Below are 17,817 nucleotides of genomic sequence, written 5' to 3' on the forward strand. Positions count from 1 at the left end.
GGTGTCACCATGTTGTCCAGGATGGTCTCGAACTCCTGGGCTCAAGCGATCCACTTGCCTTGGCCTCCCAAAGTGCTGAGATTGCAGGCATAAGCTGCTGCACACAGCTTTTTTTTAAGATGAGATTTCTCTCTGTTGCCCAGGCTAGAGTGCAGTGGCATGATCCAGTCTTCCCAACTTAGCCTCCTGTGTAGCTGGGACCACAAGTACACACTGCCACACCCAGCTAGTTTTTGTATTTTTTTTGTAGATATAGGGTCTCACCATGTTGCCCAGGCTGGTCTCGAACACCTGGACTGAAGCAATCCTCTTGCCTTGGCCTCCCAAAATGCTGGGATTACAGGCATGAGCCACTGCACCCAGCCCAGCCTTGTTTTCTTTAGAGCATACTTGATCTACCAGGTATTTCTTGTTTTCCTATTTGTTTACTTACATTTTCCCTGTCTTTATTCCTTTTACACTTCCTACTCCCATTTTGCAAACTCCCTGGGGCAGGCCTTTGTTAGTTATTTGGTGGTAAGCAGATAGTGCTTGTCCTTTCCAGAGGATGTGAAGGCAACACAGTGGCCATAAACCATGCTGCTGCAGCAGCCAGTGATACTAAATGAGGTGTGCAACATTCTGTTTTTAACCTCAAACTGCCTTTTGCACACATCCTTGTATAAATATACTTATATATATATAAGTTATATACCTTATATATACACACAGACACTTATTGTGTCTGGAAAAAAATATTGATAGCTTCAGTTGAAGATATATTACAGCTCTAATGGCAGACCCCTGGCCAGAATAGGTTCAGATTTCCTATTGCTACTGTAACAACAGTGTTGGCTTGAAATAATCATTTTACAGTTCTGGAGAACAGAAATTCTAAAATCCAGGTATTGGCAGGGCTGCGTTCTTTCTGGAGGCCCTAGGGGAGAATTCATTCCTTGCCTCTTCTAGCTTCTAGCGGCCTCCTGTGTTCCTTGACTCATTCATGGCCCCATCCTCCATCTTCAAAGCCAGCAGTGAGATATCTTCCATTTCATAAAGACCCCTGTGATTACATTGGCCCACCTGGATAATCCACTGTCATCCCCGACTTCAAGGGCTTTAACTTAATCACTTCTGCAAAATCCTTTTTACCACGAAAGGTGACATAGTCACAGGTTCTGGGGATTAGACCATGGACGTCTTTGGGGTGGGGGTCTTATCCGGCCTGTAACAGGTACTGCGTATTTTTCACCTCTGGAAATCTATAAAAATTGATAAATCATTTGGGAATTGGAAAGGCAGAAAACTTATCTCTTTTCTGGCCAAACTGAGGTGATGGTGAATCCCGAATTGATTCTAATTTTTTTTTTAATTGAGCTCTTTGGTTTTTTAAAATTTAAAATCCATATTTATAGCCAGAGTTAAAAATTTAAAAATTCTTTTTTTTTTTTCTTTTTGCGACGGAGTGAAGTGGCGCGATTTCAGCTCACTGCAACCTTCGCCTCCCAGGTTCAAGCAATTCTCCTGCCTCAGCATCCCGAGTAGCTGGAATTACAGGAGCGCGCCACCACGCCCAGCTAATTTTTGTATTTTTAGTAGAGACGAGGTTTCTCCATGTTGGCCAGGCTGGTCTCAAACTCCTGACCTCAGGTGATCTGCCCACCTCAGCCTCCCAAAGTACTGGGATTATAGGCATGAGCCACTGAGCCTGGCCTTTTTTTTTGAGACGTCTTGCTCTGTTGCCCAGGCTGGAGTACATTGGCACAATCTCAGGTCACTCCAACCTCCGCCTCCCCGGTTCAAGTGATTCTCATGCTTCAGCCTCCCAAGTAGCTGGGACTATAGGCATGTGCTACCACACCCAGCTAAGTTTTCTATTTTTAAGTGGAGACAGGATTTCACCGTGTTGGCCAGGCTGGTTTCAAACTCCTGGCTGCAAGTGATCCTCCCACCTCATCCTCCCAAGTGCTGGGATTACAGGCAAAATCTAAAAATTCTGTGCTCGTTTTGTCAAAATAGTTATATAGTTTATTTTTAAAGAAAAGTGTTTAAAATACTTATTTTAATTTTAGGTCTTTGAAAATTTAAGCATCTGTTGTTTTCATAGTGGATATTGAACTCCCATACACTGAGACAAAAATATCTCCCAAATATCCTTGAGTCACTGACTAAGTAGGTTCTTACTGGTGATTTAATGAGCTTTCATAAATCATATGACCAAATTGTTGTTAGGTTTTCTAGAGTATCTGCTGTTCTAACCTGAGAAAGTGAAAAAAGGGGCCGGGCATGGTGGCTCACGCCTGTAATCCCAGCACTTTGGGAGGCCAAGGCGGGCAGATCACAAGATCAGGAGATCGAGACCATCCTGGCTAACATGGTGAAACCCTGTCTCTACTAAAAATACAAAAAATTAATCAGGCGTGGTGGTGGGCGCCTGTAGTCCCAGCTACTTGGGAGGCTAAGGCAAGAGAATGGCATGAACCTGGGAGGCGGAGCTTGCAGTGAGCAGAGATCGCACCACTGCACTCCACCCTGGGCGACGGAGTGAGACTCCGTCTCAAAAAAAAAAAGAAAGTGAAAAAAGGAAACCTTCCAGCTTATTATGTCTTAGACCTCCTGGACAGTAAAATTTGCGTAAAAATCTGTCATACAGGATCATCCTTGTGTGAGAAAGAGGCAGGCTGACAACTGGGGCTGGTCACTGGTGGCACATAAACACACATATGTGCTTGTGCACACACCTGTACCACCTGTCAGACTCCTGACATGCTGGGCACTGGAGGAACTTTCCTGAGATCATTTGGCCCCTGTACCAAGGAGCTCATGATCTTGGGGGAAGGGGCATGGACAGTCCCGGGAACAGTGACTGGTGATTGAAGAGGTTCAGTAGGCACCAGGCTGTGGACCAGGGATATGGGCAGTGTGCAAGGGGAGGACCAAAGGATGTTATGAAAGACTCCAGGAGGCAGAAATTTGAACTGGGTCATGATGCACTGGCAAGAGGGGAGGACAGAGTCGATACCACTAGTTCTTGGGCATAGTTCTAAGAGGACCCAGAGAAGCAGCAAGCAGCCTTCCTGAAAGACTATTTGGGGAGGGTGGAATGGGCAGTGGCTTTGCTGGATAGTGTGCCCCCGTGGCCACATAAGCAGTGGACTTGGCTTTAGGGGGCTGTGCAGGTCAGGGAGCATTGAGGAGAGCCCCACCTTACCTTCTGGCATCCCAGACCCCTGGCAACGTCTGTTGTGCTGTGCCAAACATACAGGGTTATGGGTGCCCTCCTAACAGGTTGCCACATTGTTGTCAGTTACTGCCTTGCAGTGGGAAATCCCTGTGCTCTATCTGAGGGATGAGGGGCTGGGGGGGAGGAGGGCTGTTGTGGCTGGTGTGGCCCATAGTTATGGATCCTGTCAGGGCAAGCTGGTGGGCATGCCTGGGGCCACCACAGTCTGAGCCAGACCTGGAGGGATGATTTTCCCTTTGCTCCTCACTGCTGTCCAGCTGGCTGCCCTCATCTATAGCCTGCTATAGACCAGGGGAATAGCCGCTGCCATCAGGAGCCATAGTGTCTCCCGAGTTGATGCCTGAGAAAAGGCCTTGACTGTGATGGCCTCATGAGCCTGCCTCTTGGTGGGGAATGGGCATTGCTCTGTCCCAGAAGAGCTATTTTTCTGAGGTCAAATGATTTGCATACCCACTAGCAACAGAAAGGCCTCTCCCACTGCTGGGCCTGATGAGCTTAGGAGCTGAGTTGATGCTCAGAGCAGCAACATGTCCCCTGAGCCAGGCAGTTCCAATGTCTTTGGGGAATTCAGAAGGTAAGAATAGAGCCTGGATCCAGGTAGAGGCTTTGGCCCTTCTAAAGCCAGTCTCAAGCAGCTCTCACACTGGTTTCCTGGTGATGGCGGTGGGGAGATGCAGGAGGCACCAGCAGGGCTGAGGGCCTCCACCAGTTTCTGAGAGCCGTTCAGTCTTGGCCTGTTTCCCACTGTGGGTGCTGGAGAATCTTTGTTTAAATAGAGGCTTCCTGGATAAAAAGATGTGAAAGCTCAGGGTACACTAGGCTTGGGATGGGTGCTGTGACCAAGGGGACAACTTCCTTTGTGCTCGCTGATTTAAATGCTGAGTTTAGGCTCCAGGGTCTGGGCTGTGTCACCTCTCCAGTCACACTTTCTGCCTCTCTTGTCAGCCCTTGGCCCTGTTATCCTTTTCTCACTCCCACACCTTTGCTTGCTGCCTGCCTACACCCTGTGTCCTCACCTACCCACGTACACAACATGTACTGTGAATGTTTGAGCCTTGCCCTGCTTTCTGGCTACTCAGATCCTCTACTCAGAAGAGAGCCTCTACCCATGCCACTTGGGAGGGGAGGGATGTGCTTAAGCATGTTCCTATGGTGTGCTGCTTAGGCCCCAAGGAAGAAGCAGGCAGACACTGGGGAAGCTACCTGGAGGGGTACCTGGGGAGTAGACCTGCCTGTCAGCCCATCAGCTCACCAGCCTGTGCAGGTCCTGGGCTTGTCATGGCTCTATGGGTTCCATTTCTGCTCCTTAGCCAGGCAGTCGAACCCTTCTGCAGCTCCACCGCTCCTGTGCCACCTGTACTCATGCCTTTGCCTGCACATCCTCCTCCCTTTTTCACTCCCCTCTCCCCTTGTCTAAAACCTTGGTGCAGAGGTGGGAGAATTGCTTGAGGCCAGGAGTTTGAGACCAGCTTGGGCAACACAGAAAGACCCTATCTGTACAAATAATAGTAATATATATTTTTTTCCTTCCTGAGTACCATGCACTTACTTTTTTTTTTTTTAGACGGAGTTTCGCTCTTGTTGCCCAGGCTGGAGTGCAGTGGCGTGATCTTGCTCACTGCAACCTCCGCCTTCCTGGGTTTAAGTGATTCTCCTGCCTCAGCCTCCTGAGTAGTTGCGATTACAGGCGCCCACCACCACGCCCGGCTAATTTTTTTTGTATTTTTGGTAGAGACGGCGTTTCACCATGTTTGCTAGGCTGGTCTTAAACTCCTGGGCTCAAGCAGTCCTCCTGCCTTGGCCTCCCAAAGTGCTGGGATTGTAGGCATGAGCCACTACATCCGGCCAGAATAATTAATATTGTTAAGCTATCTATTCTCTCCAAATTGATCTAGAGAGTCAACAAAATCCCAGTCACGATCACAGCCCACCTTCGAAAGGCATTATTAAGAAAATGAGGGCCGGGCGCAGTGGCTCACGCCTGTAATCCCAGCCTTTTGGGAGGCCGACGTGGGCGGATTGTGAGGTCAGGAGATCAAGACCATCCCGGCTAACACGGTGAAACCCCATCTCTACTAAAAAATACAAAAACAAAATTAGCCAGGCATGGTGGCAGGTGCTTGTAGTCCCAGCTACTCAGGAGACTGAGGTGGGAGAATGGCACAAACCTGGGAGGCGGAGCTTGCAGTGAGCCGAGATCACGTACCTGCACTCCAGCCTGGGCGACAGAGTGAGACTCCGTCTTAAAAAAAAAAAAAAAAAAAAAAAAAAAGAAAAGAAAATGAGTCCAGGCGCCATGGCTCATGCCTGTAATCCCAACATTTTTGGGAGGCCAAGGCGGGTGGACCATTTGAGGTCAGGAGTTCAAGACCAGCCTGGCCAACATGGTGAAACCCCAACTCTACTAAAAATGCAAAAATTAGCCTGGTGATAGTGGTGTGTGCCTATAATCCCAGCTACTCGGGAGTCTGAGGTGGGAGAATCCCTTGAGCCTGGAAGGCGGAGTTTGTGGTGAGCTGAGATTGGGCCACTGCATTCCAGTCTGGACGAGAGAGTGTGAGACCCTTTCTCACCAAAAAAACAAACAAAAAATGATAATAAACCACAGACTGGAAGAAATACTCACAAAACATAAAAGGACTTGTATCTAAAATATATCAAGAACCTTTACAGTGCAATACGATAAACAAGTGCAATACAATGAACAACCCAATAAAAAGTGAGTTAAAAATTTGAAAAGACAGTTGAATAATTTTCCAACAAATAGATGGCAAATGAGTACATGAAAAGAAGGCCGGGCGCGGTGGCTCAAGCCTGTAATCCCAGCACTTTGGGAGGCCGAGGCGGGCGGATCACGAGGTCAGGAGATCGAGACCATCCTGGCTAACACAGTGAAACCTCGTCTCTACTAAAAATACAAAAAATTAGCCGGGCGTGTTGGCGGGTGCCTGTAGTCTCAGCTACTTGGGAGGCTGAGGCAGGAGAATGGCGTGAACCCGGGAGGCGGAGCTTGCAGTGAGCCGAGATCGCGCCACTGCACTCCAGCCTAGGGGACAGAGAAAGACTCCGTCTCAAAAAAAAAAAAAAAAAAAAAAAAAAGACACTCAGTATATTTTGTCATAGGGAAAATGTATATTAAAACCACAATGATATTAAAACTACTATATATACACTAAAAGGCCAAAATTAAAAAAATAAACTGAGAATAGTAAATACTGAAGAAGATATGGAACTCATACATTACTGGTTGGAATGCAAAATAGCACAGCCACTTTGGAAAACAGTTTGACAGTTTCTTATCAAATTAAACATACACTTATCTTATAACCCAGTAATACCACTTGTAAGTATTTACCCAAGAGAAATGAAAACGTATGTCTGTGCAAATACCTTAAGGCAAATATTTGTTGGCTTTATTCGTGACAGCTAAAAATTATAACAACTCAAATGTCATCAACTGGTGTATGAACAGATAGAAAAACTGGGGTGTATCCATAACATGCAGTACTACTCAGCAATAAAAAGGAATGGAACACTGCTTCTCCTAACAACATGGATGGATCGCAGATGCATTGTGCTAAGTCTAAGAAGCTAGGCAAGACACCTCATGTTCTATGATTCCATTTATGTGAAATTCTGGAAAAGGCAAAACCATAGGAACACATCAGATTAGTATTGCCGGGGACTGGGAATGGATGGAACAAATTGACTCCCAAGAGGCCTGAGGGAACTTTTTTTGGAGGAGATTGGGTCTCACTTTGTTGCCCAGGCTGAAGTACACTGGCATGATCATAGCTCACTGCAGCCTTGAACTCCTGGGCTTAAATAATCCTCCTGCCTCAGCCTCCTAAGTAGCTGGGACTATAGGCAGGCGCCACCACACCTGGCTAATTTTTTATTATTATTATTTTTGAGACGGAGTCTCGCTGTGTCGCCCAGGCTGGAGTTCAGTGGCGCGATCTCAGCTCACTGCAAGCTCTGCCTCCCAGGTTCATGCCATTCTCCTGCGTCAGCCTCCTGAGTAGCTGGGACTACAGGCATCCACCACCGTGCCCGGCTAATTTTTTGTATTTTTGGTAGAGACAGGGTTTTACTGTGTTAGCCAGGATGGTCTTGATCTCCTGACCCCATGATCCGCTCGCCCTGTCCTCCCAAAGTGCTGGGATTACAGGTGTGAGCCACCATGCCCGGCCATGCCTGGCTAATTTTTTTTATTTTTTTATTTTTTATTTTTTCGAGACAGAGTTTCGCTCTTGTTGCCCAGGCTGGAGTGCAGTGGCGCAATCTCGGCTCACTGCAACCTCCGCCTCCTAAGCTCAAGCGATTCTCCTGCCTCAGCCTCCTGAGTAGCTGGGATTACAGGCATGCACCACCATGCCCGGCTAATTTTGTATTTTTAGTAGAGACAGGGTTTCTCCATGTTGGTCAGGCTTGTCTTGAACTCCCGACCTCAGGTGATCCACCCACTGCGGCCTCCCAAAGTGCTGGGATTATAGGCGTGAGCCACTGCGCCTGGACAATTTTTAAAATTTTTTATAGAGATGAGGTCCCACTATGTTGTCCCAGGCTGATCTTGACCTCCTGACCTCAAGTGATCCTTCCACCTCAGCCTCCCAAAGTGTTAGGATTACAAGCGTGAGCCACCATGCTCAGCTTTAGAGTGATGGAAATGTTTTGTGTGTTGATTGTGGTGGTGGTAATGCAACTGTATACATTTGTTAAAACTCACTTGAATTGTACAGTTTAAAAGGGAGAATCGGCCAGGTACAGTGGCTCATGCCTGTAATCTTAGCGCTTTGGGATGCCGAGGCTGGAGGATCACATAAGGTCAGGAGTTCAAGACCAGCCTGGCCAACATGTTGAAACCCCGTCTCTACTAAAAATACAAAAATTAGCTGGGCATGGTGGCACGCACCTGTAATCCCAGTTACTCCAGAGGCTGAGGCAAGAGAATCACTTGAACCTGGGAGGCGGAGGTTGCAGTGAGCCAAGATCACACTACTGCACGCCAGCCTGAGTGACAGAGGGAGACTCTGTCTCAAAAAAAATAAATAAAAATAGAGATTCTTACTATATGTAAACTAATCCACAATATAAAATACATTTTAGGCCAGGCACAGTGGCTTACACCTGTAATCCTAGGACTTTGGGAAGCCGAGGCAGGCGGATCATGAGGTCAGGAGATTGAGACTGTCCTGGCTAACACGGTGAAACCCCGTCTCTACTAAAAATACAAAAAAATTAGCTGGGCAGCGGCCGGGCGCGGTGGCTAACTCCTGTAATGCCAGCATTTTGGGAGGCCGAGGCAGGCGGATCACGAGGTCAGGAGATTGAGACCATCCTGGCTAACATGGTGAAACACCGTCTCTACTAAAAATAATAATAAAAAAAAAATTAGCTGGGCATTGTGGCAGGCGCCTGTAGTCCCAGCTACTCTGGAGGCTGAGGCAGGAGAATGGCGTGAACCCGGGAGGCAGGGCTGGCAGTGAGCTGAGATCACGCCATTGCACTCCAGCCTGGGTGACAGAGCGAGACTCCGTCTCAAAACAAACAAACAAACAAAAAAGCATTTTAAACAACCTGCCAGATACACTTCCAAGGTTACTTCCAGCTCCCACTCCTTCACAAGGCTTTCCTTGACCACCTCCTTGTTGTACCACCCTCTGGTATGTTCCTTCCGGGTCACTGATGGTTTTGGTTCCTGTTAACCGCAGCATGGGATCATTCCTCTGTGGGGCTGCATCAGCTACTTCGGCAGTCACCTGCTGGACTCACAGCCAGACTCTGTCTATTGGTGGCTCTGCTAGAAGCCAAGAGTGCTAACAGAGGTGGGGCAGGCTGAAGAGAGGCTGAGAGACCTGGGTGGGCTTCTGCGACTCTTTTTCCTCCCTCAAGTGCCTACTCAGTTATTGCTGCTCTCTTCCCCCCACAGGTTGGGACAAACATTCTTATGGTTACCATGGTGATGATGGGCATTCGTTCTGCTCCTCGGGGACTGGCCAGCCCTATGGTCCCACATTCACCACAGGAGACGTGATCGGCTGCTGCGTCAACCTCATCAATGGCACCTGCTTCTACACCAAGAATGGCCACAGCCTTGGTGTGTGCATAAGGGACCTTGGAGGCTCTGCTCTGTGGAGCCACTTTGGTTGGTGAGAGGCTCAGGGGCAAATGCTCAAGGCAGTGTCGCCTCTGCTGAGCTCTGGGGTACCGCACCATTTCCAGGCATTGGAGCCCTTTCAGGTGAATAGAGGGTAGCAGGGGCACGCCTTTGTTCATCCAGCCAGTCAGCTGTGTTTATCCAGCCCGGGGAGGATGCTGAGAGTACAGCAGTATCCTGGTCGTGATCTTGGCTTTGGTGGCACTTGTTGGAGCAAGGTTTGGAGTTGGATGAGAAGTTTGGGGAACCCTTGCATAGGTTGCGTGGTGGTGGTTTGCGTGCCTGTGAGCTGGCCCAGACTTTGGTGCTGGTTGCTGTGGAGCAGCAGTGAGGGTGGCACTAGTCCAGGAGGTAAACAGACAGGTGGGAGTCAGATAGGGCCAGACCTCTGGTCTGTTCTTGGTGAATGAGCAGCAGCCAGAGCAGTTACATTGAAAAAGGCTTCTGGTGAAACCATGAAGGATGGACCAGAGTAAAGACCAGGGGAAGAGGCAGATGGCCTGAGGTAAGGCAGTGGGGATGGGTGCAGGACAAAGGCCCAGGTGTGGCTCTGCAGGGCTTGGTGATGGATGGGGTGCACTTGCAAGAAGGAAAGGTGAGAAAATGGCTGGATTAGTATTGCTGTTAACCAGGAGAAGAAACCCAGGAGAAATAGCAATCAGTGGAAGAGGATGGGGCCTCTGGGATCCCTGGAAGGAGCATTCCTGTACATGTGTAGACATTTAGGATTAGAGCTTGAGAGGAAGAGACTTTGGCTATTCTGATGCCTTGCCTACCGAGTGCTAACTGGTATTCGGCCACATTGGCCCTGAGGTGGTGACTAACTGCCTGGTCTGCCTGCTTGGGTTTGCAGACGTTCCCAATCTACACACCCTAGTTCTCCAGAATGGAATGGTATAGTGAGGAGAGAACTGGCAGAACTCTACCAGCCCAGCTGCCAGCAGCTCTGCCAGGAAAGGGAGTTGGGCATTTTACTTGGAACCCAACTCCTAGAAGTCCCATTTCCCTTGGCTTGAGGGTCAGTAAAAAGGTGGCTGCAACTCTCCACATCCCCACATCCCCTCTATGACTTCTCCAGGAGATGAGCACAGCTAGTATCAGGGGACCTGAGTGGGAATTGGATTGCTGATGGCTGGGGCTGCATGCCTAGGAGCCAGCATTCCTCAACAGGGCAACTGGATGCCCCAACCAAGAGTTGGCCGGAAAGCCTTGGTAGCTAGGCAGCCGAGAACATAGCATAGACACTGCTAAGCTGACCTAGGTGCACATCAGAGAAACCCTCCTCTGAAATTGATGACCACCTAGCTGCAGTTGCTAGTGACCAGCTGGTGAGGAGCTAGTGGATAGAGGGTGGTCCAAGGCCTCAAGACAGCTCTTCACTCTCCGCTCTGCACTCTGATTCTGCTATTTCTTGGCTCTGGGTTCTGCTGTCAAAGTCCCAGGGGCCACTATTGTGGGCTCTCACTCTGTATCCAAGCCCTCCTTCACCTACCCCCTTGTATAGCTGCCTTCCTCACATCCCTCCAGCTTGCCCACATTTTGCTCACGGACGGGGGCAGACTCTACTGTTCCCTCTGCACCTGCATCCCTCTCCTTCAGGCCTTTCATGTGCACCAGGACCACCAAAGGGCCATGAGCTCTTTGTCAGTCAAGTCCCAAGGTCCCATAGAGAGCAGATGGCCATTTTAATGTCACCTCAAACCCTTAGGCTGTTTTTAGAAATCCATCTCCTTAGTGGATGCTTTTTGTAGACCCCCATCCAAGACCTCACACATCTTGTAATTAAATTTCATCTGGTAGTATTCTGACTTTTTTTCCAGCCTGTCAACACCTTCTGTGTTCTTACTTGTTCTATCTCAAATATTTGATATCCTTTTCAGTGTTGTATTAATCTAAAATTTGTTGTTTGTGTTTATGTTTTCATGAAGATACTGTTAAAAAATATAGGAAGAAGAGAAGGTTAAGATTTGAGCCCTTCACTGTACAGTTGAGCTTGTCCTGGAAGACATCAGCCATTTAAGAATCACTAAGTTGGCCGAGCGCGGTGGCTCACGCCTGTATTCCCAGTACTTTGGGAGGCCGAGGTGGGCAGATCGCTTGAGCCCAGGAGTTCGAGATGAGCCTGGGCGAGTGGCGAGACCCCATCCCTATTTAAAAAAAAAAAAAAAAAAAGAATCACTTAGTTCCTGAAGCTTATATTTTTCCATTTTTTCCACATGGATATTATTGAGACCTTACTGAAAACGGGATATGGCCTGCCCTCTGCATTTTTAGATTACAAAATTTAATGGAAGAGCAGTGAAGTTGGAGTGACAGAATGCATGGTGAATCTTCTATTGTCTCTGTTTCCTTTTCCCAAGCCATCTTATCAATAATGTGCTTCAGAATCGAACCCTTCCCCACTTTACAGCAGCGGAATGATGTCTCCTGCCTCTGGCCTCCCTGCCCCTTTCCTCTGTCAACAGTCCTTGCCATATGTGCCATTGGTCAGTTGTCTGCGTAATTCTTAGTCATATGCCATCTCTCTTGCTGGAATCTGAGGGCCAGGTTTGCAGCTGTTTCTCTAGTCTTGTGACAACAAATACTTGGTAGAAGGATGAAGGAATGAGTGAACGGAGATACGGACTGATGTCTCATTTGCAAGTGGTCCATGTGCTCACAGTCATTTCCACACAGCTCTGTGCTTTCCCACAAGGTCTTTATGTTCTCAGCCTCAGTGGTCCCTGACCTGTGTCTGTTTGGCTCTGGGTACTCCTTATCAGCAAGTTCAGCTATCCTGTTTGCATCCTGGATCTTTGCCTGAACCTTCTTCCTGTGGGCCAACTCAGATCTTGCCATCAAAGTAACGTTGCAGGCTGGAGGAGCAGTGTTGCCCTTGTCCAGTGCAGTAGTGGGTGGAGTAGCGTCTTTCCTCATTCTCCTGGAAGCACCTCAAGGCCTTATCCTTCCTGGGTGCCATTGTGAGGCAGAGTTGGGCAAGCCTGGGTAGGTCATCCCCTGACCAAAAGTGGGGCAGTTGCCTCACCCTGTGGCATTACTGCAGCTGACTTATACCTAGACCTCAGAGTTCATGAAGTAGCTTTCACAGAATGTCTCATTTTCTCCCTTTTTCCTTGAAGTCGAGATATCGATATTATTTTTTTTTTTTTTTCAGATGAGCTCAGAGAGGTTGGGTTACTTGCCAAAGGTCACACTACATATAACTTACGGAGCTTGGACTCCCTTTTTCCAGGCTTCTTGGGGACTCCTCCATGAGCCCTGGAGTAAGCAATATCCTGGCCATGCTGAGATCCATGAGGGCAGCTCCTGGGCAGACCTGGAGGGTGGACATTGGGGTCTCCTCCTGGGTACAGAGAAATTTCCGGATTCAGTCCTGCCAGCATGCCAGAGTCATGCCGACTGTGCATGTGGAGCCCAAAAGTGGCCTCAGACAGGCAGACCATGCGGCTTATGAGTGTCCCTCAGTGAGAAGCAAACAAAATAGCCGAACAAAGAATATAAACCATCTCTCTGCATCTTGGTTTTTTCATATGTGAACTAGTGTCAGAGGTAGTATATATCTTCCAAGGTTGTTCTGAGGATTGAATGGTGCCTTATAAGATACTCAGTCCAGTGCCCATCATAGAAGAAGCATGTGGTATGTGCTGGCTGGCATGATTCCGGCCAGGTTTCTGGGAGACCTGTTGTCAGACCCTCACCTGTTCTATTTTGCAGGGCTTCAGTTTCTTTTCTGGGCAGGGGTTGGTGTAGCAGACTGGAGATCTCTAAGGAATCAGCAGTTTGAAAACCTCAGAGGCCAAAAGCTCAGGAGCTTCTGGGAGATAAGACTTTATCGGCTGGGCGCAGTGGCTCACACCTGTAATCCCAGCACTTTGGGAGGCTGAGACAGGTGGATCATGAGGTCAGGAGATTGAGACCATCATGGCTAACACGGTGAAACCCCGTCTCCACTAAAAATACAAAAAAAAAAAATTAGCCGGGCATGATGGCGGGTGCTTGTAGTCCCAGCTACTTGGGAGGCTGAGGCAGGAGAATGGCGTGAACCTGGGAGGTGGAGCTTGCAGTGAGCTGAGATCACGCCACTGCACTCCAGCCTGGGGGACAGAGCTAGACTCCGTCTCAAAAAAAAAAAAAAAAAAAAAAATACTTTATCTGAAAAATGAGAGGGCTTTGAGTCCTTGGGAGAGCCTCCACTGATCCTGAGTCATTTGTCATTTCTCAGTCTGAAGAACATGGGTGCTCTGGTGGCCTGCTTATATAGTTGGGGCCCCACTCCCCTCTACCCTCACTTCCAATTCAGAGCTGAGGTCCCTAGAAATGCAGCCACTTCTCTTGGCAGGAGGGTTTTTGACAAGCTGTTTTTTGTTTTTTGCTTTTTTGGGACAGGGTCTTGCTCTGTCACCCAAGCTGGAACCCAGTGGCACAATCATACTAGCTCACTGCAGCCTCAACCTGCAGGGCTCAAGTGGTCCTCCTGCCTCAGCCTCCCAAGTCGCTGGGACCACAGCTAATTTTATATATTTTGTAGAGATGGAGCCTCGCTATGTTGCCCATGCTGGTCTTGTACTCCTGTTTTCAAGAGATCCTCCCACACAGGCCATTGTTAACCTGGACTTTGCCAGCTTGGAACCTCTGAGGACTCTGACTGCGTATGGACTGGAGATAGGCAGCTGCCACCCTCGCTGTTTCCACTTCTCTGTCAGCTTGGAGATGACATTGGAGCATTGGACAAGGAACGAATCCAGCCCCACCACTTTTGCTAGCTTTATGACTATTGGCAAATTGTCGAACCTCTGAGGCTGTTTTTCTCCTTTGTAAAATGGGATAATCCTGCTTCCCAGAGTTGGCGTAAGGATCAGATGAAGTAATGGATGGAAAAGGGGCGAGGCTCGGTAGCTCACGCCTGTAATCCCAGCACTTTGGGAGGCTGAGGCAGGCAGATCACTTGAGGTCAGGAGTTCAAGACCAGTCTGGCCAACATGGTGAAACCCCGTCTCTACCAAAAATACAAAAATATATATTAGCCGGACATGGTGGTATGTGCCTGTAGTCCCAGCTACTCGGGAGGCTGAGGCAGGAGAATTGCTTGAACTCAGGAAGCAGAGGTTGAAGTGAGCCAGGATTGTGCTACTGTACTCCAGCCTGGGAGACAGAGTGAGACCCTTCTCCAAAAAAGGATCTGGCATGCACAATAGGTTTCCATAAATATGTGTTAAATCAAGAGAAGGATCAGGCCTGAAGGGCCGCAGGGGATAGATATTTTGGATTTAGTTCCTCTTAGCAGGCTTTCTTTGCAGGTGGAGGAGCTATGCACATACCTAAGCATCTGATTTCACTTCTGGCCAGGCCGCCAGTGAAGAGAAGGCCATGGTCTAATTAAAACTACCTAGCCCGGGGCCAGGCGCAGTGGCTCACGCCTGTAATCCTAGCACTTTGGGAGGCCAAGGTGGGCAGATCACAAGGTCAGGAGATCGAGACCATCCTGGCTAATATGGTGAAACCCCGTCTCTACTAAAAATACAAAAAATTGGCCCGGCGTGGTGGTGGGCGCCTGTATTCCCAGCTACTCGGGGGGCTGAGGCAGGAGAATGGCGTGAACCCGGGAGGCAGAGCTTGCAGTGAGCCGAGATCGTGCCACTGCACTCCAGCCTGGGCGACAGAGCGCGACTCCATCTCAAAAAAAAAAAAAAAAAAAAAAAAAACCTGCCCAGCTGGACGCAGTAGCTCATGCCTGTAATCCTAGTACTTTGGACTTTGGGAGGCTGAGGCAGGCAGATCACTTGAGGTCAGGGGTTCAAGACCAGCCTGGCCAACATGGTGAAACCCTGTCTCTACTAAAAATACAAAAATTAGCCAGGCGTGGTGGTGGGCACCTGTAATCTCAGCTACTTGGGAGGCTGAGGCCGGAGAATTGCTTGAACCGGAGGCAGAGGTTGCAGTGAGCCAAGATCGCACCACTGCACTCCAGCCTGGGCTACAGAGGGAGACTCTGTCTCAAAACAACAACAACAACAAACCAAAAAAACAACTACCCGGCCCTAGCACTGGCTCCACCATGGGGTGCAGAGGCAGAGTAGCCCCAGGGGCTGGCCCTGATGACTGTTCCTTTCCCTCCACAGGTATAGCCTTCACAGACCTCCCGGTGAGTACTACTATTGGGTCTTCCCCTCCTGGGTTTCTGGGGGCTGACTGGGATGGGGCACGGTGGTACCTGCAAGTGCAGGGTGTGGAGTCTGGTTCTTTCCCCAACCAGGGATGTGTGCCATGCTGTCAGCTTGAGGGTACCAGGAGGGGCACTCGCTGGCCTTCCTCTCTCTCCAGCAGCAAGGTCTGGTCTTCCTACGACTCTTAGCAGGTGACAGTAATTTGTGGCACTTCCAAAGGCAGCTGTGGGGCTCGGTGGGAGGGGTGGGGGTAGGGTGGTGGAATTAAGATAGCTCCATGGCTCAGCTGGTCTAAGCCAGCTCTGTGTCAGCTGGGGTGCAGAGTGTAGGGAATTGTTCCTGAACTGTGAGGGAACCTAGTCCCTGTACATACCATCAGAGATCCCTGAGGAAAGCCAGTGCCCTAGGGGAACTCATCTGCTACTATCTAGGGCACCCTCAAGCCAGAGAGGTGAGCTTTGTGGGGTTTTCTCTTCTTAGAAAAGGATGGAGTTTTCTGGCCCGGCGCGGTGGCTCATGCCTGTAATCCCAGCACTTTGGGAGGCCAAGGCGGGCGAATCACGAGGTCAGGAGATCAAGATCGTCCTGGCTAACGGTGAAACCCCATCTCTACTAAAAATACAAAAAAAAAATAGCCGGGTGTGGTTGCAGGCGCCTGTAGTCCCAGCTACTCGGGAGGCTGAGGCAGGAGAATGGCCTGAACCCGGGAGGCGGAGTTTGCAGTGAGCCGAGATCGCGCCACTGCATTCCAGCCTGGGCAACAGAGCCAGCCTCCATCTCAAAAAAAAAAAAAAAATAATAATAGTAAAATAAAAGAAAGGAAAGAAAAGAATGGAGTTTTCTGCTTGCTTAGTTCAGGGCGTGTCCTCACCTCCAGCCATCCTGCACCTGTACTCCAGTCTCTCTTTATTATGAGTCATCACAGGCCTAATCACATGCAGGGCCTCCACCCAGGATGCTGGGAGCCTGGCCTGGCTCTGTGTGTTCTGGCTAGGTTCTGGAAGGAAGGAAGGTTTGCTGACTCTGGTGGCTGCTTTGGGATCCCAGACACCCCAGTGATGCCCCAGGAAATGCCTTTGTGATATGGGCCTCTGAAGCCCAGACCATAGCACCCAGGGTCCTCTTAAAACCTCCAGTCCATGGCTCAGAATCCTTCCCTCTTACCTGGAAGCCCCAGAGAGGGGCTGTGGTCCTAGGCAAAGAGAACAGAATCAGGTGGAGAATGCTGACCCTGGCTAGGGAAGGGTCTTGTTATGGGGACGTGACATGAAATGACCGCATGAGCATGGCCAGTATGCAGTCACATGCAAGAAGGTATGGGGGAAAGACATTGTAGGCAGTGATGGTCAGGGAAGGCTTGTTGGAGGAGGGGGGCCTTGCCTGTGGTGTGGAGGATGGTAGGGGAAAGAAAGGAAGCGAGAGGTCCTCTGTGTGCAGAGCCCATGGTGGGCTGAAGCCAGCATACAGGAAGAGGTCCCACACCTTGGGCAGGTACAAAAATGCATGGTTGGCCGGGTGCGCTGGCTCACGCCTGTGATCCCAGCACTTTGGGAGGCTGAGGTGGGCAGATCACCTGAGGTCAGGAGTTCAAGACCAGCCTGACCAACATGGAGAAACCCCATCTCTACTAAAAATACAAAATTAGCCGGGCGTGGTGGCGCATGCCTGTAATCCCAGCTACTCAGGAGGCTGAGGCAAGAGAATCGCTTGAACCCAGGAGGTGGAAGTTGCGGTGAGCTGAAATTGCGCCATTGCACTCCAGCCTGGGCAACAAGAGCGAAACTCCGTCTCAAAAAAAAAAAAAAGTGCATGATACTCAGGAAGGAACATGGCCTGAGCACGGAGGTGAAGAGTGGACTCAGGGCCCTGGGAAGACCATCTGCAGTGACAGTGGGGAGGAGGCTAGCGAGGCTCTGGACAGTAGCAGCAGGGAGCCACAGGAACCACCAAGTGAGGGAGGGACCGGACAAAAGCCAGTCATGGTAGAGGCTAGGTGGAAAGCAGGGAGCCCCATACCCTACTGGCCAGAAGATCCTCCTCTTAGCGAGCCTCTAACAGGAGGGGTAGCTTCTCTTCACCAGGGGTCTAGACCACCGGTTCCCTTTTGCTATGCTCCCCTCCTCCCTCCTTTCCTGCATCATCCCATCTCTGCCTACCCCCTCGTGTATCTATCTTTTGTTTGTTTTGTTTTGTTTTGTTTTGTTTTTTTTGAGACAGGGACTCACTCTTGTCACCAAGGCTGGGTTGCAGTGGCAGAATCACAGCTCACT

At 49.5% G+C, this 17,817-nt stretch overlaps 1 protein-coding gene across 7 annotated transcripts in view; it reads left to right on the top strand.

Moving 5' to 3' along the window:
• RANBP10 (RAN binding protein 10) overlaps positions 1-17,817 on the top strand; it is an 86,391-nt gene that overhangs the window by 55,922 nt on the left and 12,652 nt on the right. For 6 of the 7 annotated variants that reach the window (XM_063611756.1, XM_055297585.2, XM_055297590.2 and 3 more), the window contains 2 exons: positions 9,156-9,323; positions 15,503-15,525. In XM_063611756.1, the coding sequence (XP_063467826.1) occupies positions 9,156-9,323; positions 15,503-15,525 (191 nt within the window). The remainder of the gene's footprint in view (positions 1-9,155; positions 9,324-15,502; positions 15,526-17,817) is intronic. The other variant, XM_055297584.2, reaches the window with a different exon arrangement.

Source organism: Symphalangus syndactylus, chromosome 11 (genome assembly GCF_028878055.3).
Source record: "Symphalangus syndactylus isolate Jambi chromosome 11, NHGRI_mSymSyn1-v2.1_pri, whole genome shotgun sequence".
Taxonomy (NCBI): domain Eukaryota; kingdom Metazoa; phylum Chordata; class Mammalia; order Primates; family Hylobatidae; genus Symphalangus; species Symphalangus syndactylus.